General features: G+C 31.1%; 2 protein-coding genes across 2 annotated transcripts; one reads left to right on the forward strand and one right to left on the reverse strand.

The window, feature by feature from the left end:
* On the forward strand, positions 1-4498 carry LOC139529927 (uncharacterized). The gene is made up of 3 exons (XM_071325908.1): positions 1-355; positions 1946-2128; positions 4233-4498. The coding sequence occupies exons 1-3, from the start codon at positions 46-48 to the stop codon at positions 4469-4471; spliced, it is 732 nt and encodes a 243-aa protein (XP_071182009.1). The 5' UTR covers positions 1-45; the 3' UTR covers positions 4472-4498.
* A 3160-nt stretch (positions 4499-7658) lies between these two features.
* Positions 7659-27172, reverse strand: LOC139529926 (uncharacterized). The gene is made up of 7 exons (XM_071325907.1): positions 26608-27172; positions 20700-20828; positions 16165-16315; positions 15147-15365; positions 11136-11322; positions 9120-9672; positions 7659-7736 (listed from the first exon to the last, which is right to left on the reverse strand). The coding sequence occupies exons 1-5, from the start codon at positions 27066-27068 to the stop codon at positions 11137-11139; spliced, it is 1146 nt and encodes a 381-aa protein (XP_071182008.1). The 5' UTR covers positions 27069-27172; the 3' UTR covers positions 7659-7736; positions 9120-9672; position 11136.
* Between the last annotated feature and the right edge of the window lie 253 nt (positions 27173-27425).

Consider the following 27425-nt stretch of genomic DNA (forward strand, 5'->3'; position numbering starts at 1 on the left):
ATCATTAGTCGAGTAAAATAGTTTCAATGGAAACACCACATTAACATGGAAGCTGGGTTCTTAAAATGTGTCTGTTTTATAGTTACTAGTTACATGACTTTAATTTCAAAACCTATTGTTGGCGATTGTTTTAAAATGACAGAAAGAAACGAATTGAGAAATAAACATATCAAAGGAAATCTAGTTAAATCTGTGACGACGGAGACTAGTATTGCGTGCTTTAGACAATGTAATAAACTAATTAGATGTTCATCAATATCTTACAACCCACAAAATAAGATCTGTTATATGTACTCGAGGTTAAATACATATTCAGATGGAACCATGGAAGATGGAAGGATGTACTATTTGAAAGGTTAGTTTGTCGATAAAAAATTTTAAATTTTAAAATTTGAAGTTATATATTGTGCCAAAAGTTCTTATTGGTAAAATTAAAGTAATGATAAATTGGACGGACGCCATTCTGATTTGATTGACTTGTACGGTATATCAGTGTCTCAAGCGCATTTGGTGACCTATAGTGGCTTACAACATTTTGACACTTTATGGTTAATATCTCAATTATATCACAGATCAATGTTTTTTTTTATTATTAAAATCGCATTTAATTAATTTTTTAGAGAATTTACACTCCCTAGGGACTGGTTCCTGTAAATACTGAAACTATCCGCTAAGCTTGAATAATAACTTCACATCTAAGTGAGTTAGTGAAGGGAATTGAAGAAGTTTATTGTACGGTTTTCCTGTATATCATTAATTTTGATGTTGTATTGAATTCATGAACATGAAACATACTTTAGTATTTGTACATCAGGATTTAACAATATACATAAATATTAATAAGTGTTATTTACATAAATTAATATGATGGCGATTAATTAACACTTATTTATTTTATTTTCTGCGTCCGATATTTATTTTTGCATTTATCTTCATCAAACACGCTCATATAATAGACATTGATGTATGAGATCTAAACATGAGAACACCTATGTGACCAAAAGAGACCTAAACATGAGAATACCTATGTGACCAAAAGAGACCTAAACATGAGAATACCTATGTGACCAAAAGAGACCTAAACATGAGAATACCTATGTGACTAAAAAAGACCTAAACATGAGAATACCTTTGTGACCAAAAGAGACCTAAACATGAGAATACCTATGTGACCAAAAGAGATCTAAACATGAGAATACCTATGTGACCATAAGAGACTTAAACACATTTCCAATTTATATAAGGCCAACTTTGGCCGAGGGAGTTGGAACCTTATTTTTTTCAATAGTTTATTGATTAAATGGGGAAAAGTTAGAATAACAAAAACACCGAGTAAACACCATTTGTATAGCAGGAGGTAAAGTTTAAGGATAATTCCAAAATATTTTAATTCCTCCTGAGAAGCTCTGTGTGAATGTTGCTGTATATCAATAAAGTTACAAGTCGTCAAGAAGAGAACAGTTTGATCCTATTGGAATACCAATTGTTTGTTGAAATGCACGTCCTCTAAAGGTTATAGATGTGTAGTCGATCAAAGATCTTTAGGATGTCTGTTTCGGAGATCGTTCATTATCAGAGTGTTTATTCTTTTTTTCTTTCTTTTTTTTTATATATATACAGCATGAGAGAGTCAACGCATTATTTCGTAATTATTATGTACATTGAAAGGTTTTAAAATTTATCAGTTTAAATTTTTATCCGAAATACGTTGTAAGAATCATGATATGTCAATGTTTTATACATATATTTGATGAGTCACTTTATAAAACAGACGTAGCTTAGTTGTGGGTCAACAATGGTTATCAACTTAGCAATGTATTTGCCCTTCTTTTTTTTTTTTATTCGAGCGTCGTTGATGTATCTATGAGGAGGTTTTTTTAATTGTATTTTTTACATCATTTTACAGAACAGAATTAAAAAAAATTGGTATATCTAAATATTACAGGTGTTAAAAACTGTCCCACAGAAGAAGGATATACATATAAATCGAGTCTCATGCTGTGCATCAAGTTTTATGATGTTGAAGTAACGTACCAGAATGCTGTTTCTACGTGTCATTCAGAAAATTCATCACTGGTGAGAATAGATAGTCCTGAAGTTCAAAAAGTTGTGTATTCATATTTAACATGTGAGTATTTTTATCATTTTCATGTAAGATAAAGTTTATCTTTTTGTGAATAGTTCAGTAGCAGTAAAATTTATGAAATATAACGGTGATTTGATTTATATCTAAAAAAATATGCTGATTTACACATGTTTTTGTACCAACAATATTCAGCACTGAAACTCGAGAAAAAAGTATGGAAAGGTAAAATTCAAAATAAAGTGGGAGCAATTAAATCAAAAGAACTTACACCGACCAGTTACAATCAAAATAAAACCAATGTTGATAATTTAGCTTATTTCATGAAGTCCACTACTACTAGTACTAAATATGGCGTGTTGGTTTTCTTGTAAGCTTAGTAAGCATTCTATTTAGAATAACTACCCTAAAATTGCATGGCACGTTCATGAACTAGTGACATCGGGCTCATAACGGTCATAACATATTTCTCAATTATAAACGTTTGATTTATATAAATCAATTTACTAGGTTTAGTAAGCAGCTACATCAAAAGCACCTTTTTTGTCAGACAAAGGCGACTTTATCATACTTTCTTCGTGGGCAAAAGTGTAAGCTTTAAATGTAAACATCAAAGTAATTATAAGTTATTAATCAATAATTTCATTTTTATACATGTAAATCAAACATCTAAAAATATGTGATATGCTTATTACCAACTGATAGGGCGGTGCTTACGTTTTACTTTGCATATGGACAGTATATTTAAAGATGTGTGTGATAAAGATGATTGCCGTTATAATTATTACTGATTTCTTATCACCCATCGGTGTCATCTAAGAAATTTACAAAAGAATGACTGGACACCTATAAGTTTATAGATGGACTGGTTTATTATGAGCGAACCGGTTAAACTCCGCTCAGTCAAGTGAAATAAATCGAGTAACACTTATGATGCAACTTTCGACAAGAGAGCATATGATAGTGACGTTATCAACTAAATGTCAACATACAGCCTGTAACAATGAGCAACATGAATTCCAACAGCCATTCACGACCCTAACATGACAAATGTTAAGCAGTTAAAACAAGAAATTAAAATCCTGATAAAACAAACAACAACTTACTATACATATAAAGATAACCACTAAACTCACTTAAAGAAGTATATTTGGAGTCTTGGTGTCATATTTTTGTTATACTGTAAACAATAGAATTTTGGAAATACAGTCATCATAGATACCAGGATTGAAATTTTATATATTTACGCCAGTCGCGTGTTTCGTCTACAAGACTAATCAGTAACGCTTGAAGGAAAGAAAGTGTTATACACTTGAGAAAAATTAGTATTTAATAACCGATGTTTGTGCTGACAAAATATATAGATTATAACATGGCATGTTTCATATCAGACCCATTATCAACTCGATGTCATGGTATCAGCGTCAGAGCCGACAACCTCGAGGTAAGAGTTTGACCATGGGCTGATAAAAAACATGTTAAAAGGTCAAATAAAGTACAAACTTGAACAGCATTGAGGACCAAAAATTCCTAAAAGTTTTGCCAAATACAGCTAAGGTAATATATTCCTGTGGTTTGTTAACAGCTTATTTACAATTATGAACATACCACTGATAACTCAAGTCAACACATAATTGCTGACTACTGGGCTGGCGATACCATCGGGGAATTAAAACTCCACCAGCAGTGGCATCAACCCAGTAGTTATAAATAAACTCATCATAGATACCAGGATTGAAGATTTATATTTACGTCAGACGCGCGGTTCGCCCTCAAAAGACTCATTAGTGACGCTCGAATTGAGTACTACAAAATTCCACCATTTAATTCAGGACAATATTTGAACAGAGAATCCCCCAAAAATTTTTAAGAGCAATGATACGGGGAAAGTTTCAAGTTTTTGGTGGGGTTCGTGTTGCTTAGTCTTAATTGTATATGTTGCGTCTTGTGTACTACTGTTTGTCTTTTTTCTTTTTTTTTAGCCATGGCGTTGTTTATTTTCGAGCTTTATGAGTTTTACTGTGCCTCTGGTATCTTTCGCCCCTCTCCTTGACATTAATTTGCGAAAACTAGAACAACTGTTTAACATATTCCAAAAATTCTTACCCTTGTCAACAAAATAAACTGTATAGACTTTTTGTATGTGCAGATGATGAAAAGTTTACCAACAGTAAAGCCTATATACAAGGCAACAGAAAACAGAACACACCAGAATGGGAATTCGATGATGGAACCCTCATATCATACATGCCATGGAATCTGAACCAAAAACAACCAGAAGCGTACGATCAAATATTCTTATGTTTCAATGTTGTAGACCAGGGCATGTGGCATGACTGCATTGGAACACAATTATTTAGATTTGTTTGTGAAAGGTATTTGTTTTAGTTTGAATATAATAAAGATATCTTGTAACTAGTGTTTAAATATATTCCGCAAAATGTTATACACTTGAGGAAAATTAATATTTAATAACCGATATTTGTGCTGAAAAAATATATAGATTATAACATGGCATTTTTCATATCAGACCCAGGTCATGATATTAGCCTGAGAGCCGACAAGCTCGAGGTATGAGTTTGACCATGGGCTGATAAGAAGTCTGAAACAAAATATAAGGAATTAGAAAAATATATTATCAAAAAATACAAATCAAATAACAAAAGCTATGTTCTTTTGATCATATACTTCAGCAGAACACATGAAGACAAAAAACTTCAAATCTTTGAAAACATGAATTTGTTGTTATTTGATTTGTATTTTTTGATAATTTAATTTACTGATTCCCTATATATTTTTTTATCCAATTTCATGTGATTTTATCTATGTTTAGATAAAACCCTTTTGTGTAAATGAACACATAGATATGTTTAACAATTAAAATCTGGAAAAGTGTAATTATGTAGTTGTTTCTTTCTTCCATTGATAATGACCTTTTGAACGACCATTTAGAATATAATATCACTGCAAGATATATTTTGTCTAAGTGGTACTGACCAAGTGTAAACTTGTATGTGTCTCCATGTATTTGTGAAATTATATGAAAGTTAAGTTTGTTCTATAATAGAATTTGTGGCGTAAAAACATGTATTAATTCAATACATATTTTGGCTTTTATTTTGTTCTTGGAATGGGAAAATTTGCACACAAATGCTGCAGTTACTGGAGAATTTGGTATAACACTTATTTTTCATAAGCAGTGGAAAAGCAGTTTTCGTTTGTGTTTTATATTAAATAACATGAGCTCAAGTCAGTTTAATGCAAAACTTCATAAGCGATAATACTATTATAAAAGATAAGTGTGTTAAAATCGGGAACATTTAGTGAGTTACCTTCTGTGAACTAAATTTAAGTCATTTATAGTGTCCTATGAACAAAGAAACATTGCAAAATAACTTAACCTTTCAGTCACAGAAGTGCTTTCGCCAAATTCGGATGTGGTGTTGCTCCAATAAGGATTGAAACCCAGAGATATGAAAATATCGAATTAGAAAACAGAGCGTGCAATATTTGTACCGGTTTTCTTGAAGACGAAGCGCATGTTTATAAAGTTGTTCCCATTATGACGATTTACAAACCATTTATATTATGTTGCTGAAACTGCTAAAGAAACTTTCAATACTTTGATAACCAAAAGTTAGTGTTTTTATTCTAAGATGAAAATATGATATGTGTGAGTGCCAAATATATAAAAAAGAAGATGTGGTATGATTGCCAATGAGACAACTATCCACAAAAGACCAAAATGACACTGACATTAACAACTATAGGTCACCGTTCGGCCTTCAACAATGAGCAAAGCCCATACCGCATAGTCAGCTATAAAAGGCCCCGATAAGACAATGTAAAACAATTCAAACAAGAAAACTAACGGCCGAATTTATGTAAAAAAATTTAACGAAAAACAAATGTGTAACACACAAACAAACGACAAGCACTGAATTACAGGCTCCTGAACCTGTTATTTAATCTAAAAAGGCGTAGAATTTTTTTATATTGTAAATAGTATTTTATTTATACTGTGTAATGTATTATATCTATGCATTTTAATAGTCTCCTATAATTGAAATTTTGTATAGAATGGCTCTCATATTATATAGTATTGTTTTACAATGTACTAATATTGATTGTAATTGTTGAGACTTTGGTTGTATTGATTATTAAACACAAGTCAATAAAAAATAAACCAATAAATAGGTAAAAAATTTAATTAACTCTACTAAAGAATTGATGTACCACATGCATGGATATGATTCCGATAGTAGATAATGTAGAAACTCCCATTAGTTTCAATTCAAACAATACAATCAAGGTGATTAAAAGCACTGAACGGTAAAGATTGCTTCAAATTATTAGTGGGAAGTAAAATCAAATATTTCATTGGTTGTAGTTGATTAAACAGCTATCCTACACAAAGGAAGATAACTCCATTTTTTTGAGATGAGGTTAACAATGACATAATTTATGTTTTTTAGAACATTTATTAGATTCATGCACCTTGCAAAAGTTGTGTAGTTTTTTGACAAGTGTAACATCATTTTGTTCCTTGAATATTTGAGCATATATTACATCGATAAATTTCTGAAAACGTTCATGGATAGGATGTATAGAATATTATGATCGATGCACTATATGTTGTGTATCAAAAAAAGGTAATGATAAGTCTTGGAATATTTAGATATCAAGTCACACCAAGGATTTGATTTGATTGCATTCCATGCAATCTTTACCTAAAAACAGTTTGTAGAATGAAATCATTAATTTATATTTCAATTAAAATGTCATTTGTTGATTGTAAATTCAAATATTGTTGATCAAATAAAAGGATGAAAACAAACAGGAACTAAAGAAAGCAATTACCTATACCTTGAAAAGATAACAGGATTTTGAAGTTATTTGCCTTTATAGAATAATTCAGAAAATGTTAAATATTGTAAAACATCACAGACTATTGGTGTAGTCTTTGAAAAAAGACATAAAACAATATATAACTGTGTATGACTAAGTTATTATAAAACATATCATCATGTGTACCATTTTATAAAAGTTATATTTACACATGTACATTAACTGAGATGCTGTAAATTGACTTATTTAAATTAAACCTCTTAATGAAGGAGAAATTCCACAGGGATAATCAGAGTTAAGAAATAGAAGAAATATTGACATCACCATAACAAAAACACTCATAAGAAACTACAAAAATAACAATTTTCAAAATACTATGTTAAGAAGAAAAATCTTAGCAACACAGACCACCTCTAGAGACAATAACCATCAAAACCAAGGAGTAAACAAAGACTCATTAAACCAGAGGACCTTTACATCAACAGTTATAAATAATAAACAAGAAGTAATCGTAACAGGATGCTGTTACGAAGTCTCCCAAACAAAGCTCCCATAACTCACAATTCCTATGGTCCCATACTCATCTGATTTGAATTGTTGTCCCATACAAAAATATATATGGTTGAGGGGTGGGGATCTCCACCATTTACAAGTATTCAAATAGGAGGGGTGGTGGTGACCCCAAGGACTTTACCTACATTTCATTTGATTTGTTTTATTGCATACATGACGGAAATTGCATACATGGCCATTGTGTTTAGAAACTATAAATTTTCTGTAAACAGAAAATTGAAAAGCAATGAATCTGAAACATGTCACATGAAGCCTGATAATGTTCAGAAACTTCTGAATTGTAGTTTGAAAAGATTTATTTGTAATATATATGTATAAGTATTTGGTAAACAGTAAGTTAATGAGTAAACAAGAATGTGTCTACAGAACATGGTTGCCCCATCCCCACTATCAAGGATCCGGAAATTTTTTCACCTAATTTCGGTCATTTTCATATAATTTAAATGCTGGTGCCCTTTTCAAAAAAGGATTGTCAAAATCTCATAACTGCAAGAGTATGCTCATACTGGTAGCATAATCAAACTTGTTTCACTGTTGCATCTATAGCATTTACTTCACGATTTATCCTTCCATTTTCCTAAAATCGATCAAGAGCATTTAAGGAAAGGCAACAGCTTAAAAATATTAATAATATGATTTTAATGACTCAAAATGATAATTTTCCCAGTCATTGCTTACGTTTCTTTTGATTCTGAAGTCGAAATTCAAACCGGATGTAATGCGACAATACTAATACGAACAATTCCGGACTCATTTCTGGGATTAGTTTTGTTTATCAAATTCACAGATGATCGGCTTTTTAATATTTTACCTTTAATATTGTGAAAATAGTTGCACTTGCTTTATTTAGCATGAAATCATTTTAAATTTACGATTTAGTGTCTAATCTGAGAAGAGAATTTCAGGCATGCGTATTACATAGTAAACAAAGCACGTGTATTGGTAGTGAAAAAAATACTTTTTTCTACGTAAATTAAATCAAGTTTTAATTTAATCTTAAATCATAATTGACAATTGTCTTAGCTGAAAAGTAATTAAATTATGAAGACAGTTGGTATGGAATTTTAATTTCTTTATTATTAGTTCGGAGCTTGTGATCATTAGCCAATAGCTCCCCGAGGCATTAATATAGTTATTAGGAGGGCCCTCAGGATTATAACACTTTACTGAAGTGACAGTTTAATTACATAAAATCGATAACAAAACAAAAATATGTTCAAAATGGCGATTTTGAAACTCGATCTTAAAGAAATGACTGAAATTATTTCTGTTGAAAAATAAAAGTTGACCTAAATCCCAATGAATCATTTAGGACTTTTGAGTTTCCAAGTCGGTCATGTTTGGCATATATGACCGTTTCCGGTCACTATCATTTTCTATGTTCAATGGATCGTGGAAATAGGGTAAAATCTCGAATTTGGTATTGAAATTAGAAAGATTATGTAATAGGGAACATGTGTGCTAAGTTTCAAGTTGATGGGACTTCAATTTAATCAAAATAACATACCTTGACCAAAAACTATAGCCTGAAGCAGGACAGATGGACAGACGGACTGACGATTGGAAGCACAGACCAGAAAACATAATGTCCATAAATTGGGCATAATAAATGGGCATAAAAATGTTTTGTCGTTCCTGAGAAAAATTCCAAGAAATACCATGGGATGGACAGAGAGGGGCAGATGTAAAGACAGGGATAAAACAGTACACCATTTTTTCTTTAGAGAAAAAATATAATTGAATACAAATATTAAGTATGCCGAGTCTGATGAAGATAAACCATGTGGTTAGATCCTAGTAAACGGTTTTAACCTTCAACCTCTGCCTGACTTTGAATCTCCTCCAGTTAAAAATGTCAACAAAATATTGAGACATGAACAATATGTGCATCCAGCCACACATAAACACAAATGCAAAGAGATGCACAGTTCCATAACAGTATCTCCTGGTGCAACTTTCTTTGGAGCAGATATTCTATTTGAAATTGTTAATTATGAAAGCTGTGTTTTTGAACAGCTAACACATAGAATTTATCTCTGTCTTCATTATGTCATATAATTTCCTATACTTAAAACATGTCCCATGATGTATTGTACTAAACACATGTTGTCTGTTCAGATATAGATCTTTGCGTTCTGTCATTGCTTTTAACTTTTCTTGGTTCAATTCTAAAAACAAACAAAAAAGAACAATCATATGTCAAATACAATAATCTATATCAGATTTTGTTTGTAATTGTTAAACAATGGACAATTAATGCTTTTCCAGGAAATCTACACATATTAAACTAGCCATTACACGTCAAATAGACCATCACACATCAGTGAACGGACCATTGCACTTCAGGGAGACAACAGCACTTCAACATCCCCTTTGTACTTCAGGATACTATATATAAATGTGATTTAAATGTCTTCACTCGATGGCAATGAAGGCACTGCCATTTGAAAAAGTGCTTATTCAAGAGTTTAATGACTATCTTCTTAAAGGTGCAGTATGCTTTGAAATAATAAACAATAATTGCAAGACTGGTTTTGAGGTGAACAGCCATTTTTTAAAACTGATTACCAATATGTTACTTTAGGCTAACTAACCTTGACAACAGGTAGACTTGGGGGTAAAACAAATTAGTTATTGCTGTAGAACCCAGTATAATATTGTTATAATGCTGCTACAATAAAACCATCAGATTAACCAAACCTCTGTGGTCAACATGTGGTCAACAGTCCGGTGGCCATTGACAAGTTACATTAAATTTCGAAAACAATTAAACTCCTTCATAGCTGACCCTTTTTCATTATGTAGGAATATCTTATGAAGGTAGGATAGTTTTTCATTATCAGGTTTAAAGAAAGGAACAATAACCGAATATATGCATGCAGTATACGTAGCTGAATCAATTTAAAGTCAACTAGATCACTGTTGTCAGAATTGCAAAACTAGTATTAGTTTACCCAAGAAAACTATATAACATATTTATCCGTTTCATATACGAAATTTGGAACCTTTAATGACTCAAGCTGCCCTAAAACCCTTATAGATATAGGAAGATGTGGTATGAGTGCCAATGAATCAACTCTTCATCCAAATAACAATTTATAAAAGTTAACCATTATAAGTCAAGGTATGGCCTTCAATATCATGGAAATAGTAACAGTTGGGTAAACCCTGTCTGAAAAATAATGGCAGGAAATCCCTAAGGAATTCAAATTTAACTCTTTTCATTTCAAAATAGCTTATCAAATATTGTTCACTGTATACAACAGCATTGAACATGTAAAACCTGAATTTTAAAGAACAAACTATGAAAAAAATAAGCGTCGCTTCAATAAGTGCATTCAAATTTTCAGAATGTACTTTTAAAATCCTTTTTTAAATCAAGGGCAGATAATTAAACTGAATTTGATGGAACAATTTGTGCTTTTTGGATTTATCTAGAAAATAAGGCATGTGACCCCCAATTTCTATTTGGCATTTCAGAAGTATTTTTTAAAAGGAATAACCTCATTGAATGTTAACCCATTCTATTGTTTAATGTTTCCTAAATAAGCCAAAATTAAGTTTCCCCAATGAAACACATATTTAATAACTGTGACTTTCAATTTTATAAAACCAATAACTTATTTATTACCTCAAACAGTCTGAATCAGTAATTTTTCTATGCCTAACAAAACAGGGATAAGATCATTCCTTCCTTCCTTTGTTAACAAGTTACATTCTTTACTGTATCTCACATCCGCCCACACATTTTTTGTTTTGTCCTTTTCAAGAAGATTGTTAAAGTACTTCTTACTGCTTTGAAGTAATACAAATGTTACCTAAAGACAAAAAGAAATGAATTTAAAATCAACTGCTCCAAAAACTAAAACAGCATTAAACAGATAGCATAAAACAAGGAGATGTGTTATTGCCAATGAAGTGGATGTAAGAAACTATATGCAACAATGCAGCCTTCAACAATGAGAAAATACTCAGAAAAAAACCATATATATCCTATAATCTGCTATGCAATGCCCTAACTATAAAAATTTGAAAGAATTCAATTTATAAAACTAACAGATCAATTTATAACAAATTAATTTAGAAATAACAATTATGACCGACATTATTCTACGACAACCACTGAACTTCAGGCTCCTGACTTGGAACAATGTGAGTGCTCACAAGACTAACATGGTTAGCATTTTTCAATGTTTTGTGGTTAACTTTCACCTTATACACCACTTTGCTTGATGTGTACTGTAAATACCAAATCTGTGACCCTATTATTATTTTATATCAATTGATATAAAAAATTTAAAGCATGATCTGTGGTATACATGGAATAAGAGATTGGATAACTTTAAGACACAATTGATTGTATGTGCTTTCTATACAATTCTTCAACTATTTTATAAGTATTCAATCAGAATATTTCAGAAAATAAAAATGATCAATGCATTATTTTTTCAATTTTCAGTTCAATTCAACAAGCGAAACTGAAAGTTGCATGCCAAATTTTACAACTAGAGGCTCTAAAGAGCCTGTGTCGCTCACCTTGGTCTATGTGAATATTAAACAATGGACACAGATGAATTCATGACAAAATTGTGTTTTGGTGATGGTGATGTGTTTGTAGATCTTACTTTACTAAAAATTCTTGCTGCTTACAATTATCTCTATCTATAACAGTACTTTCTGTGGAAAATGTTATTGAAAATCTTCAAATTTTAAGAAAATTGTTAAAAATTGACTATGAAGGGCAATAACTCCTTAGGGGGTCAATTGACTATTTTGGTCATACTGACTTATTTTTAGTTCTTACTTTGCTGTACATTATTGTTGTTTACAGTTTATCTCTATCTATAATAATATTCAAGATAATAACAAAAAAACAGCAAAATTTCCTCAAAATTACCAATTCAGGGGCAGCAACCTAACAACTGATTATCCGATTCATCTGAAAATTCCAGGGCAGATAGATCGTGACCTGATCAACAATTTAACTTCCTGTCAGATTTGCTATTAATGCTTTGGTTTTTGAGTTATAAGCCAAAAACTGCATTTTACCCCCATGTTCTATTTTTAGCCATGGTGGCCATCTTGGTTTGTTGGCCGAGTTACTGGACACATTTTTTTAACTAGATACCCCAATGATGATTATGGCTAAGTTTGGTTAAATTTGGCCCAATAGTTTCAGAGGAGAAGATTTTTCTAAAAGATTACTAAGATTTACGAAAAATGGTTAAAAATTGACTATAAAGGGCAATAACTCCTAAAGTGGTCAACTGACCATTTTGGTCATGTTGACTTATTTGAAGATCTTACTTTGCTGAACATTATTGCTGTTTACAGTTTATCTGTATCTATAATAATATTCAAGATAATAACCAAAAACAGCAAAATTTCCTTAAAATTACCATTTCAGGGGCAGCAACCCAACAATGAAATGTCCGATTCATCTGAAAATTTCAGGGCAGATAGAACTTGACCTGATGAACAATTTTACCCCATGTCAGATTGCTCTAAATGCCATGTCAGATTGCTCTAAATGCTTTGGTTTTTGAGTTATAAGCCAAAAACTGCATTTTACCCCTATGTTCTACTTTTAGCCATGGCGGCCATCTTGGTTGGTTGGGCGGGTCACCGGACACATTTTTTAAACTAGATACCCCAATGATGATTATGGCCAAGTTTGGTTAAATTTGGCCCAGTAGTTTCAGAGGAGAAGATTTTTCTAAAAGATTACTAAGATTTACGAAAAATGGTTAAAAATTGACTATAAAGGGCAATAACTCCTAAAGTGGTCAACTGACCATTTTGGTCATGTTGACTTATTTGAAGATCTTACTTTGCTGAACATTATTGCTGTTTACAGTTTATCTGTATCTATAATAATATTCAAGATAATAACCAAAAACAGCAAAATTTCCTTAAAATTACCATTTCAGGGGCAGCAACCCAACAATGAAATGTCCGATTCATCTGAAAATTTCAGGGCAGATAGAACTTGACCTGATGAACAATTTTACCCCATGTCAGATTGCTCTAAATGCCATGTCAGATTGCACTAAATGCTTTGGTTTTTGAGTTATAAGCCAAAAACTGCATTTTACCCCTATGTTCTACTTTTAGCCATGGCGGCCATCTTGGTTGGTTGGGCGGGTCACCGGACACATTTTTTAAACTAGATACCCCAATGATGATTATGGCCAAGTTTGGTTAAATTTGGCCCAGTAGTTTCAGAGGAGAAGATTTTTCTAAAAGATTACTAAGATTTACGAAAAATGGTTAAAAATTGACTATAAAGGGCAATAACTCCTAAAGTGGTCAACTGACCATTTTGGTCATGTTGACTTATTTGAAGATCTTACTTTGCTGAACATTATTGCTGTTTACAGTTTATCTGTATCTATAATAATATTCAAGATAATAACCAAAAACAGCAAAATTTCCTTAAAATTACCATTTCAGGGGCAGCAACCCAACAATGAAATGTCCGATTCATCTGAAAATTTCAGGGCAGATAGAACTTGACCTGATGAACAATTTTACCCCATGTCAGATTGCTCTTAATGCCATGTCAGATTGCTCTAAATGCTTTGGTTTTTGAGTTATAAGCCAAAAACTGCATTTTACCCCTATGTTCTACTTTTAGCCATGGCGGCCATCTTGGTTGGTTGGGCGGGTCACCGGACACATTTTTTAAACTAGATACCCCAATGATGATTATGGCCAAGTTTGGTTAAATTTGGCCCAGTAGTTTCAGAGGAGAAGATTTTTCTAAAAGATTACTAAGATTTACGAAAAATGGTTAAAAATTGACTATAAAGGGCAATAACTCCTAAAGTGGTCAACTGACCATTTTGGTCATGTTGACTTATTTGTAGATCTTACTTTGCTGAACATTATTGCTGTTTACAGTTTATCTTTATCTATAATAATATTCAAGATAATTACCAAAAACAGCAAAATTTCCTTAAAATTACCATTTCAGGGGCAGCAACCCAACAACGAAATGTCCGATTCATCTGAAAATTTCAGGGCAGATAGATCTTGACCTGATGAACAATATTACCCCCATGTCAGATTTGCTCTAAATGCTTTGGTGTTTGAGTTATAAGCCAAAAACTGCATTTTACCCCTATGTTCTATTTTTAGCCATGGCGGCCATCTTGGTTGGTTGGCCGGGTCACCGGACACATTTTTTAAACTAGATACCCCAATGATGATTGTGGCCAAGTTTGGTTAAATTTGGCCCAGTAGTTTCAGAGGAGAAGATTTTTGTAAAAGTTAACGACGACGGACGACGGATGACGCCGGACGCCGGACGCCGCCGGACGCCGGACGCCAAGTGATGAGAAAAGCTCACTTGGCCCTTCGGGCCAGGTGAGCTAAAAATCTATGACATAGCCCAGTTCTTGTAACTTGACAAGAACTGTTTAATTGTTTTGTTTTTGGCTTACTATATGGGATTGGTTCTTGTTCATTACTGACCTGCAATGTTTTATTACTTTGTTCTTTGGTCTTGGCTATGGGTAGTTTGCTCATTTGAAATCATACCACATCTGCTTATTTTTATATGTACATGATGTAACACGTGTGTAACTAATTTGGATTTATGACAATTTTCATAAATATATTGATAATGATCAGAACAAACCTTTGTTCCCTGGACAATAAATCCAAATACTCCATTGTAGTCAAAGACAGATGCTTCAGACTGAGTAACAGCTAGCATATCTCCAATATGTTGTCCTTTCAATCTTGTATGTACATGTTCAGCAATACTGTTTGTTTGTCTGCTTTCTAGTCTTATTTTCTTGGCTTCTGATGATGATTCAGAATCCTGGTCTGGTGAATGACTGTACTCCTTTCTTACCTAAAAGTATATTGAAACATGCCACATATAATTAAATCTAAGGTGGCTATATAGACAGCTGTGACAAAAGCCATTAGTATCTTATATTCAATGGATATATTTTTTTCAATTCCATTTAAAGTTTTATTGCACATCTGACTGGCTATATTTTTTAAAAATTTTGATAATCCATGGAAAAATTGTGGTGTAATGTGATCTTAAATCATTCTTAAGAGACTCAGCCGAGCCATAAAAGATTAAAAACATTTCTTTCTTAAATGCAAGACTTCATTCAACTTTTCGAAAACAGGGACTTTTAATTATTTTATAATGGCTATCAAATTGGTTTGCTCTGAATTTTTTTCGTCTACTGAATTATTAAATTTCTAATATAATTACTTTCTGTTTTTAATAAAACAAAATTTATTACATTTATAAAATCGATTATATTCCATATTTTCAGATTTCCAGGAGCTTTTTGAAATAATTTTCAAATACATGTATAAAAACAAGTCCAAAATATATGTTCTATTGTTTATAAGCCTCCACACTAAACACTGCACTTATTTGAATCTTTCACTTTTAGTTTAAAGAGAAATTCCTCATGTATTTTATTCAATAAAATTATTCTTGGAATTAAAAAAAAAGGTTATTACATATGTATAGGAATTTATTTCCAATTTTTTGTTTGCATTGAGAATTATGGACCATTGAGATATAATTAAAATTGAAAGGACTTAACATGTAGAATCAACCAAACACTTTCATCTTTTATTACATGTATTAGATCAGAAAGCTGGATTGTGTAGATAAACCTCACCTCCACAACAGCAATGACTCTTGACACAAGTTTTTGTGTAATAGAACCTGTCCTAGCTGTGTAGTTACTCATTACAGCACCTGGTATTGATGTCACAGTCTGCTCTCCATGATGTAAATAATACCTGCAGCCTGGAGTGTTTGTTGTGTCACTAAAAAATACAAGGTGGTAAATGACATGTACATGTATATTTTTGGATATCAGACCGAAGAACAGATATGATAACAATGATAAATAATTGCTGAAAGAATTTTTTAAATCTTGACCCTACCAAAAGACTGATATGGTTAATGAATAATGAAGATGAGAATTTGTTATCAGAATTGTGCATGTTCATTAAGAAATGTAAAAAGTTTTAATGTGACAGTGGCGGATCCAGAACTTTTCCTAAGGGGGGGCCCGCTGACTGACCTAAGGGGGGCCCGCTCCAGTAATGTTTCAATGATTCCCTATATAATCAACCAAATTTTTCCCACGAAACAGGGCCCACCTGGATCCGCCTAAATGTGATTTATCTCCTTTTACTACTTGTAATTTGAACTCTAATTTTCTCTATAGTGAGTTCTAGAGCACCATCCCTTGATGAATCTTGCACAGTAGCAATGTCAACACTTGCTGATGTGCATTACTCCTAAGGAGAATCACTATTGAAGTATTTCATAATATCTGTTGGTAGTTCTGAAAAAAACTCCCCTTGCTGACCTCTGCATTGTTGTGATGTAAAAGTCGCTCCCTGCTGTGCACTATATATAGTCATGAGGAGAACTACTACAAAATGAGAAACTATATTTCTGGTTCTATTTTTATTTTTTTTATTAAATTGGCATCATTACACTCAATGCTTCATACTGTTATTATATCCTACATTGCTCATATTATCACTTTATTACTTTGTGTTTTATGTTGTGTGAAATTTACTAAAACCTTGTTTAAAAATAATCATTGTATTATGATCAATGTTTATGCATCTTGTCCAAAAAGGGCCCATGATTAATAAAATAAAATAATGTCTAACGTCTAATGTCTATATAAAACTTTCTTGCTACTGAGAAGAAAATTACTACTAGTATGATGTGGCCATATGGTCTATCGGTATACACTGCTACCTATTAGCAGGAACATATATATTAACGTTACTGTTCCCAGCTGCTATTAGTAAAATCTAACATGAAAATAGATAAACTAAATAAGCTATTGGAAAGTACTGAAAAAAATCAGTTTTGTAGGCCCTAAAAAAAGATGTTAAAACCCTTTTTGGGAAGAAGTTTTTAAAGCTTGGACAGGTTTACAAAATAAATTCATACCAAACCAGATGCTACCCAGGGCGCATTTTTATACGAACACAGTGGTCCAACCCAACAGTTGGGGTAAGTATGGACCCAACATTCAAGCTTGATACAGCTCTGAATTTGGATTGTGATTAAGTAGTTAACACATCATAGGTTTCTGACACAGAATGAATGTGGTCTAATGAACTTAAAAAATACACTTTGCTGTTGAATATAAATCCCCTCAAAAAAAATATTTGTAGAATTCTTTTTAATTTCTGAAATCTGAAATGAGAAAAATTTTGCTTATTTTGGCCCCTTTTTGTCCCCAAATTCTTCACATTTGGGACCATAACCCCCAAAATCAATCCAAACCTTCTATCTGTGGTATTAAAGATTGATGGAACAATTTCAGAGCAATTGAAATACTTATACGCAAGTTGATATTCTGAAAGTAGAAAAATGCTTGCTTTGGGCCCCTTTTGGGCCCCTAATTCAAACACAGTAGGGACCATCATCCCCAAAATTAATCCCAACCATCCTTTTGAGGTATTGAACCTTTTTATAAAATTTCATAGAGATCCATTCACTTAAACTTAAGTTATTGTCTGGACACCAAATGTGTCTTCAGACGAAGATGCAGACGACGACGCAGACAACATCATACCGTTATACAAATTTTGCGGTCATATAAAAATGAAGACGACTTTGTATCAGATTCGCTCTGGAATAATGAAAACATAAAAATCAGAACAACATCTATTTTCTATAAAGACTGGATAGATAAAGAGATCTTTTTGATAAATGATTTATTAAACAATGAGGGAAAACTAATGACTTTTTAACAATTCCAAAACATTTATAAAATTAAGTCAAACTTTTTTACTTATAATGGGGTCATTTCATCAATAAAATCACATAAAAAGAATGTAAAGAACTATACATCCATTAACAATCGTAAAAGACAAGGACCAATTATGCCGATTAATATAAGAATTTTTTTTTATCTAGAAAAGACTCGAAAGATATGTATAATGCTTAATTTGAAAAAGCAGTACTAAACTTAGATGTGAAGAAAAATTGTCTTTAACTCTCAACAAAAATTTTGATTGGAAAACTGTGCATAATATGTCTTTTTACACTACAAAAAGCTCAAAACTTTGCTTGTTCCAATATAGAATAATACACAGAATATAGGGCACAAATAAATTTTTATTTAAAATTAAAATAAAACAAAGCGATAAATGTACTTTCTGCAATGAAGAAACCGAAGATATTAAACACATATTTTGGTCATGCCATAAAATAGTAGATCTCTGGATAAGACTCATGGACTTGATTTATAACCAAACACAGATAATTATTCCATTTAACATAGATATAATTTTATTCGGAAACTAATAAATAATAAAATAAAAAATAAAAAATTTAACTCTACTTTTAACAAAATTCTTCATTTATAGAACAAAACTGTGTGAAAATCAAGTAAATTTTTCAGGGCTGAAAAACTATCTAAAAGAAAATCTTATACTAGAAAAGAATATATTTTTTAAAACAAAACCTCTTCACATAGCCAACCTCTACTAAGACCCCTGGCTTCCATTACTAGAATAATGTACATTTAAAAAACTTAGCATTACCCTATGTAATGTTATTGTGTATATTGTTTTAGCTTTCTCCACACCACCATATATATGTTTTATATAATATACTGTTATATGTTGTTTATTGTTTTTTGTTCTTGTTTTGTGCCAAAAATAGCACGTACATTGTTTAATATCTGTTTTGTGTTTGTATGTATTATTTACAATGGAAAACCAACTTTGCCAAATTTATTTAATGTTGTATCTTAAGAAAAAAACACTGCTGCCAATTTCCAAATTTCAAGTATTTTCTTTTTGTCTTTTTTCTTATAGTTTTTGTTTTTTGTTTTTGTTTTGCAACTGTTTTTTATTGCTTTATTATTTTCTCTTCTCTTCCCACTTTCTCTCTTAAATAAAATTCTCTCTTTATTGATCAATATTGAAATAATGGATACACAAAATATATTGTATACATATTATAATTTCGAATACTAACAATTACTAACAAATTTTCTAAATAAACAATCTCATGTTTAACAAGGCCGGGATAAGGTACCGTTACTTTTTGTATCAAACTAACAAATGTAAAAAAAAAATCAAAAATGTATATATAATACCTTAACAAAAAAAAGAAAATAGGTGTCCTACAAATAATTACTTCTGAAAGTATGTGATCATGAGGTTATTTATGCAATTACACATTTGGCAAATACAAAAGGTGCATTACTCATAGTAGAAGCACCAAATTCATATTGTTCAATAAAATGAGGCATAAGATACATGTTAATACCATTGGTAAATTAAAACTCACAATTGAGGGTGGAAATGGTAAATGTGAGATGCCAATCAATTTAAACATCTCTCAGTAGTTCATCCAATTAACTCCCATAGCATAATCAGATTGACCAGCAAAATATGTGTTGAATCTTTTTTAATGTTATATATTAATGACACCCATTGACATTATATAAAAAGAAAATATTGTTCATATTCCCCAATATTAAACATTTTAGAAAACCCCGTATTTTTCTGATGTAGTCTGTATAGTTTCGGTTTGTGCCCTTTGAACTTAAGGGCGCTTAACTATGGCAACAGAATACGCATGCTCAAAAATCCTTTCTGTGATTGGACAAAATGTTGTCATGGTGGGTGATTTGGTTGTGTTTGAAAAAACGTCTCGTTAATTATATCGTGATGGAGAGCAAGTGAAAAACTATAAATATTTGAACTAGATCTTACAAAGATTTATATTTTTATTAAAATAATTGTTTCTCCAATAGCTCTTTGCATCCGTGACAGCTGTTTATTCGGGACAATTATATGATTTTTAATGTAAACTTTGTTGTACCAACATACATGACTTTTAGAACACACCTATGCATGTGAGATCTCCGCGGGGTTTTGGTGAATGTAAACAGAAAGATATGAGGACCGAGAATACTGAGCACAAACAGAGAAAACGTTATTTAAATGGTATCTTTGTGCTTCTGAAGGTTATCAAAATGATAGTTTTAAACATATACGTCGGATATCTTTTTTAAAGATAGTTCTTGTTTCATATATCTTTCACTCTCCTTAAAACCTTGCAATTTTACATGCTCTGGAATTTTTTTTTTAACAGCTTACATGTACATTGTACATGCGAATGGTATAAATAATACAAAAATTAATCCATTGTACTTACAAAATTTTGAGATCAAATATCCTTACAAATGCCATGAACAGATCTTTGAACATTCTCTCTGATGGATTGCCTAAATTGTCCATTACAAACAGCAACTGATCGGAAAAAACTTTCAGTTTTGCAAAAATTCTGTAAGGAAATTGAATGAAAGTAATTATTGGTGTACACTATATTAAATAATTTGCTTATAATCAAACATATGATGTGGTTCATACGGTTTCTCATTTTATATATAGATTAAACATTTTCATGTTTGAATGGTTTTACAGTAAGTCATATTTGGGACCTTTTATAGCTTTCTGTTCTTTGTGAGCCAAGGCTCCCTGTTAAAGACAATACTTTGACCTATAATGGTTTTTCTTTTATAAATTGTGACTTGGATTGAGAGTTGTCTCATTGGCACTCATACCACATCTTCTTAAACATTGTATATTTATACATTTTAGTGTTTCATAAGTATATTCATGTATGCATGAATATTCACATCCAATCTTTTATGGTAATATTCTTCATACAGTATTCACCTCAAAAGCTAACAAAACCTTTAAACAGACTTGTTAAGAAGGGATATAGTTACAATATATATGTTAGCGGCAATAAGTGAAATTAGGCATTAAGCTTAAATCCTAGGCAATAAGCTAACGCCTAGGCAGTAAGTCTTTTGCCTAAATGATGTTAGGCATTAGTCTTAAATCCTAGGATTTAAGCTTAAATCCTGAAAAATGTGAGCAGGCATTAAGCTTAATGCCTAAAATGTAAATGCGAGTAAATAAAAGACATTTATTCATTTAAATTAAAATATTTTTGTTACATAATAATATTATGATAACTGTGGCCTGTTTATCGACACTGTCCTAAGATTAGTCCTATAAGATATTCTTAGGACAGAAAATATGATATAGTTAGGATCGACTTACGACATTTCTTAGCATTCTGCACATCGAAAGCTATCTGAGGATTTCATTAGCTGGGATGTCCTAAGTATTGGCGTAAAAGAAAATAGCAAATGAAAAAAATGAAATATTGTATCAAATTCAACCAAAAACATTACTTCACACACCGATTATATATATAATTAATTATTAGAAAATAATTACTAGTTTTAAATGAAAGGTTATAAATATTTTTTATATTATAATTGTAGATCTAAACTCTTTGAAACAAAATATAAGTAAAAAATATAACTACGTTTTATATTAGAATTGAACAAAATAATTGTAAATAGTAAAAATTAAATATATAATCGGTAAAATCATGTTATGCTTTGAGGGACCTGAATTCGAAGCGTCATGGTTTCATACTTAAAAGTTCATAGGAAAATCTCGTGCATCTTCATATAAATACTGAATACTTCAACTATTTTATTTTATTACTGCAAATAACATACGTTTGAGAATGAAAAGAAGAAAAAAAATCAAATTTCACCGATTTTAACAATGCAAAAGTACAGGACCCAGTGTCATCCTAAATATAAAAAAGAAGATGTGGCATGATTACCAATATGACAAATATCCACAGGAGACCAGAAATAAATTAACAAATAAAATATGTTATTTATATTAAAATGCATCAAATAATAATTTAGAAATATAAAAACTTGATAGAAATTTGTGTTAAAAAATCATTTTGTTATCACAAATTGTCGAACTATTAACAAAGACAATTTACTTATCCAATAAAAAAAAATAGAAAATGGTGTGATAAAAAAAAATCCAATCTTAATTTGGTCTACTTTTGACAAGTTCAAACCAGCTCGACTAATGAAGTGTACAAATTTTCAAATAAATATAATTATAATTATTCTATAGAATCTCCCCCCTTTTTCAATTGGATAAAATTACTTTTTTTTAAGTCTTTTTGATACTTATTTATACCACACAAACACGAATGTATGAGTTTATTCTGTTTTTCAAAATAACTAAATAAACTTACTAATTTTGAAGATCTGTCAAATGAATGTATATTTATAAATGTAGAATTAGAAATATAATAAAAAAACGACTCTTTATCAAGAATAAATCACCCAATATGCATAAATTCCAGAGTTTACTTATTGCCTAAAATTATCTTCGGCAATAGGATGAATAATCATCATCAGATTTCAGGCAATAAGCTTAATGCCTGAAAATTTCAGGCAATAACTTAATGCCTAGGCGTTAGCTTATTGCCTAGTATTTAAGCTTAATGCCTAATTTTACTTATTGCCGCTAACATATATATACTGTTGTAAGGTCATTAAAGATTGTATATTTTGGCTTTAATATTGATTCACTTATAGCTTATAGGGTTTTTGCATTAGAATTAAACACATTTATTCTTTTAAAAATCAGCTGTTGGCACGGGTTATGTTCCTCTTTTTTTGAGTAAATAAAAATTACTTGTACAAGTAGTACATGTACCCCTGACTGATAATTGGGAGTTTAGTATGAATGGTATGATGTCCATTATAGCTGAACTAGTATACATGTTTGTTAAGGGCCAGTTGAAGGACAGCTGGGTGGGGGAGTTTCTTGCTGCATTGAAGACCAATTGGTGGCCTTCGGTAGTCGTCTGCTGTATGGTCGGGTTGTTGTCTCTTTGACACATTCCCCATTTTTCGTTCTCAATTTTATGAATCTTTTGTTTTGGAAAAGTATTGTTTAAACAATTTTGGTGAAATGCAAGAACAGATTTTTTTATCTGTGGTGTTTTGCTTTTGTATATTCTTCAAATGTAGACAATTTTTATACTTAGATCTTTCATTATTTCAAAAGAGAAAAATATTTTTCTCCTGCCAAAAAAGTTGTTCATTCATTCAGCCACACATGTGCATACACAATGCAGGATTCAACATATTGGCTATGGAACAACATTGTCCATACTTTGTGAAAACATGTGGTCTGTGGCATATTTCCAGAAATATATTTTATTTATAAAGTTTTGTGAAAAATCCATGTTATTTGTAGATGGTAAATTATATATATACTTGTAAATTATGTATTATTCTGTTGTGTATTTATGTTATTTTTGTTTACTAAATGGGTCTATAATAGCAACAAACAAACTGAAAAAATAAAAGGAATAAAAACAATTATCCAAAATGGGAGATTAATTGCTGTCTAGTTAAAACAATTGGTTTATTCTTTAAATATAAAACTACATGTAAGTAATCATGGTAATCAGATAATCATGATAATGGTTAATTTTGAAATTCAATAAGATTGTGAATTGTTTATAATCATTTCTTTGATGAAGTGTATTGAACACAAATATTTTAAAATTATGCCTTTGTCAAGAAATTGTATATACATTGTACACATACATGTAATATTATACATTTTTTTGTAAATACAACAAAATCATACTTATGTAATAACTATATGAAATACTGCTTTTTGTAATTATTACAAGATTACATTGGATAACCATGAGGGCCTTCTGGTGTATTGTTGCCTAGATTTGCATTACCTAACATTCATGTTGGAATTGTGACCGATCTATAAACTATGATAAATACATGGACATTATCAAGTGCAAAATAACATAAGATACTCCTAAAAAAAAAATGTTTTTCTTGCACTGCACTATAATTAATATATAAGTAGAATAAAATGAAAAGCAAATGGATGAAAATTATATATATGTCGTGTACAAATTGCGATTTTGTACAGGTTATAACATGTACAAAAAAATTGTATATGTTATAATTTGTACAATGCAAAAATACAAGTTATAACATGTACAAAAGTACCTCATACATGTTTTAACATGTACAAAATATTGCTTAAAAATTGTTTTAACTTGTACAAAATTTGAAAATAAAAAATATGTTTCTATTATTACATTAACCTTAATAATATTTTCATCATTTTTTTTGTTATTGTTAATTTATATTAGTTTGATACCTTTTTGATACCGTTAATGACCAGTTTTAAAAATAGTTTTAATAATTGCTTAATGGTTTAAAAAAGGTCTGTGAACTTAATACCGACACTCAATTTGAAACTGACAAAACAATGTTAGAGACTGATATTATTACTGACAAACACTGAAACTGATGTTGAATTGAATGGTCATGATTAAGCCGACAAGACGAACAAACCATTGTGTTAGAAACAGAAACAATGGTAAAATGTACTTGAATTAATTTAAGTGATGTTAACATGGCTAATGAAGAAAGTTTCAGCATGACCACTGTGTATCATCGCCACCGGTATTGGGTACTAACGAAGCTGAGAGAAAAGAAGAACTAAATTAACAAGTCTAAAATTCCTTTAATTTAGGTCATTTCTAGCGAATTGGTGAGGGTATCGCTTCTTGTACGGAGACCATACTGAACTAGCATAGTCCAAATGAGTTTTGACCATGGTTTTATACAATGGTATGAATGTCTCAGTACCCAAGTATTTAAAAGGTCTTCTGCGAACTTCAAAAATGGAATTGGCCTTATTCACTTGTTCACTTTTTAACCTTTGCTATTACTTCATTTTTCAGGGTGAAAGGAGAAGGTTCACGAAGGGTTAAAATTGGCCCTGATCTTTTTATGTTTTTTAAATTGGGGCAAAAAATTACTAATGTCACATAGAAATACTTGTGATAATACTACTAAGACAAACATATTTTTTCTGGCACTTTCCTTTACTATTTATGGAGCAATGACCCCTTAAATGAGCATAATTTGTATTAAAAGGTCAATTTTGGTACTTTTTGTCCATAATTTTAATTGTTTTTGGCATAATTAACCTTGGCCTCCATCTATGATCCAAAAAGTTTTTATATTGATGAAATCTATATCAAAATTGGAATCTTTTGGTTACAACACATTCTGGATCGTAGGTGGTGGCCAAGGTGTTTCAAAAGCTTTTAGGTCTGAAAAATGCACAAAATCATCATATTTTGACAAAATGTCCAAAATGGGCTTACTTTGGCGAATATCATGTAGTCTTTTGAAAAGAACTGATACATTTAGCATTTATACTTTTGAAATAGACCCATTTACGAACCAAATTGAGACCTTTTTGGTGTTTTATTATAAAGTTGATATTTTAGGCCATTTTGTGCCATTAGTGAACCTTGTCCTTTCAGTACCGTTACTCAAAAAATTTCATTGTATATTCTGCCTACATGTAATTATTTTTTTCAAATTTTGTACAGGTTATAAAACAATTTTTAAGCAATATTTTGTACATGTTATAACATGTACGAGGTACTTTTGTACATGTTATAACTTGTATTTTAGCATTGTACAATATTTTTGTACATGTTATAACCTGTACAAAATTGCAACTTGTACATGACATATACTGACATGTAACTGTGATATACAAATATTAATATAATGTATAACAACAAACCAGAGTATACTTATTTGTATCACTACATTGTACAATATAATACTGTAGCTATAATGATGAGGTTGAATTCCCAGTCATTCATTTATTATCCACGTAAGAACTTGCCTCAGAGTTTTGTTTATATCTGTAAATTAACCTCACTTTTAGGTAAAGAGATAGTGTATGATTTTTTTTCTGAGACAAGTGCTTGTGATCACCATCCACAAGAACTTGCAGTCATCCAATGTTCAGTACTTTAGTACTTTGATTATTTTTTATTTCATAACGACAATGGAATAAATACTTAAAGTATGGCCGACTAATCCTATAGACAACGTGGAAGTATATGTATGACCGTCACCCCTTGAAAGCTTGCATACACATACATTTTACCTAGATCATAAAGATTGGATTTCTAGACACTCTGCTTTGGTTCAAATGAAGAGCAGAATGTCCTGCAGTCCAATCTTTAATTATTATCTAAGTATTGTATGTGGCTGAATGAATACACAACATTTTTTTTAAAATAAACAAAACCATGGACTTCACATACATATGTACATGTATGCAGAGTTGATGTAGAGACTACAACTTACTTCTGACAGGTACTCCTAAGTAATACCAATTGTTCTCCATTGTCTGCCTCTTGTTTCTTCTCCTTTGGCTCTACAAAGTCATGATACAAAGAAGATGTTTCAAATGGTTTGTCTAATACATTGTTCATTTTTAAGGCACCTGAAACCTCAATATCATTAATAAATTCGCTATCTATCACCATGTCTTTCCATGTGTTTAATGCAAACTGAAAACATTTGTGTTTTGTTTTATATTCTTGATCCGGAGATTCAAAATGGTTTTTCATATATTCGATAAGTTTGAAATTTTGCTCCATTAATTCGAGATATCCGATAATGAAAACAGAACGTGGATCGTCATTATATTTCAGTGTAACGCTGAGTTTGTTACACACTTCATATGCTGACCAAGCACTTGTTGTTTCAGGTATATTTTCAGGATTTTCGCATGAGGATCTCACTCGAGAAAGTTCGGATGACATATCTCCGTATTTTAAATGTTTCCCCCCCTCCAGACCGTAAAAGGGGGTTGAACAAAAATTTCTTCGCTAAGCTGTCAGGGAAATTTGAGTAGAAGGGAAAGAAACTAACGTATCCTTATGAATATTTTTCCTGTATATGCATCCTGTTTAGGAGCACCATTATTAGATATGACTTATTAGTGGACATTTGTCACACTGTTTAACAGATTTGAAAATTGATTCTAACTACATACTATTGAATTTTTTTTGTGAGTCAGTTTTTTTTTTGCGCACATTTGTATAATTTAGTTTTTCGACGCTATCAATTATCATCGTGTAATGTGTTTTCGTACTAATAACAATTTTCACTGCTTACGG

This window comes from Mytilus edulis, chromosome 7 (assembly GCF_963676685.1).
Source record: "Mytilus edulis chromosome 7, xbMytEdul2.2, whole genome shotgun sequence".
NCBI lineage: Eukaryota > Metazoa > Mollusca > Bivalvia > Mytilida > Mytilidae > Mytilus > Mytilus edulis.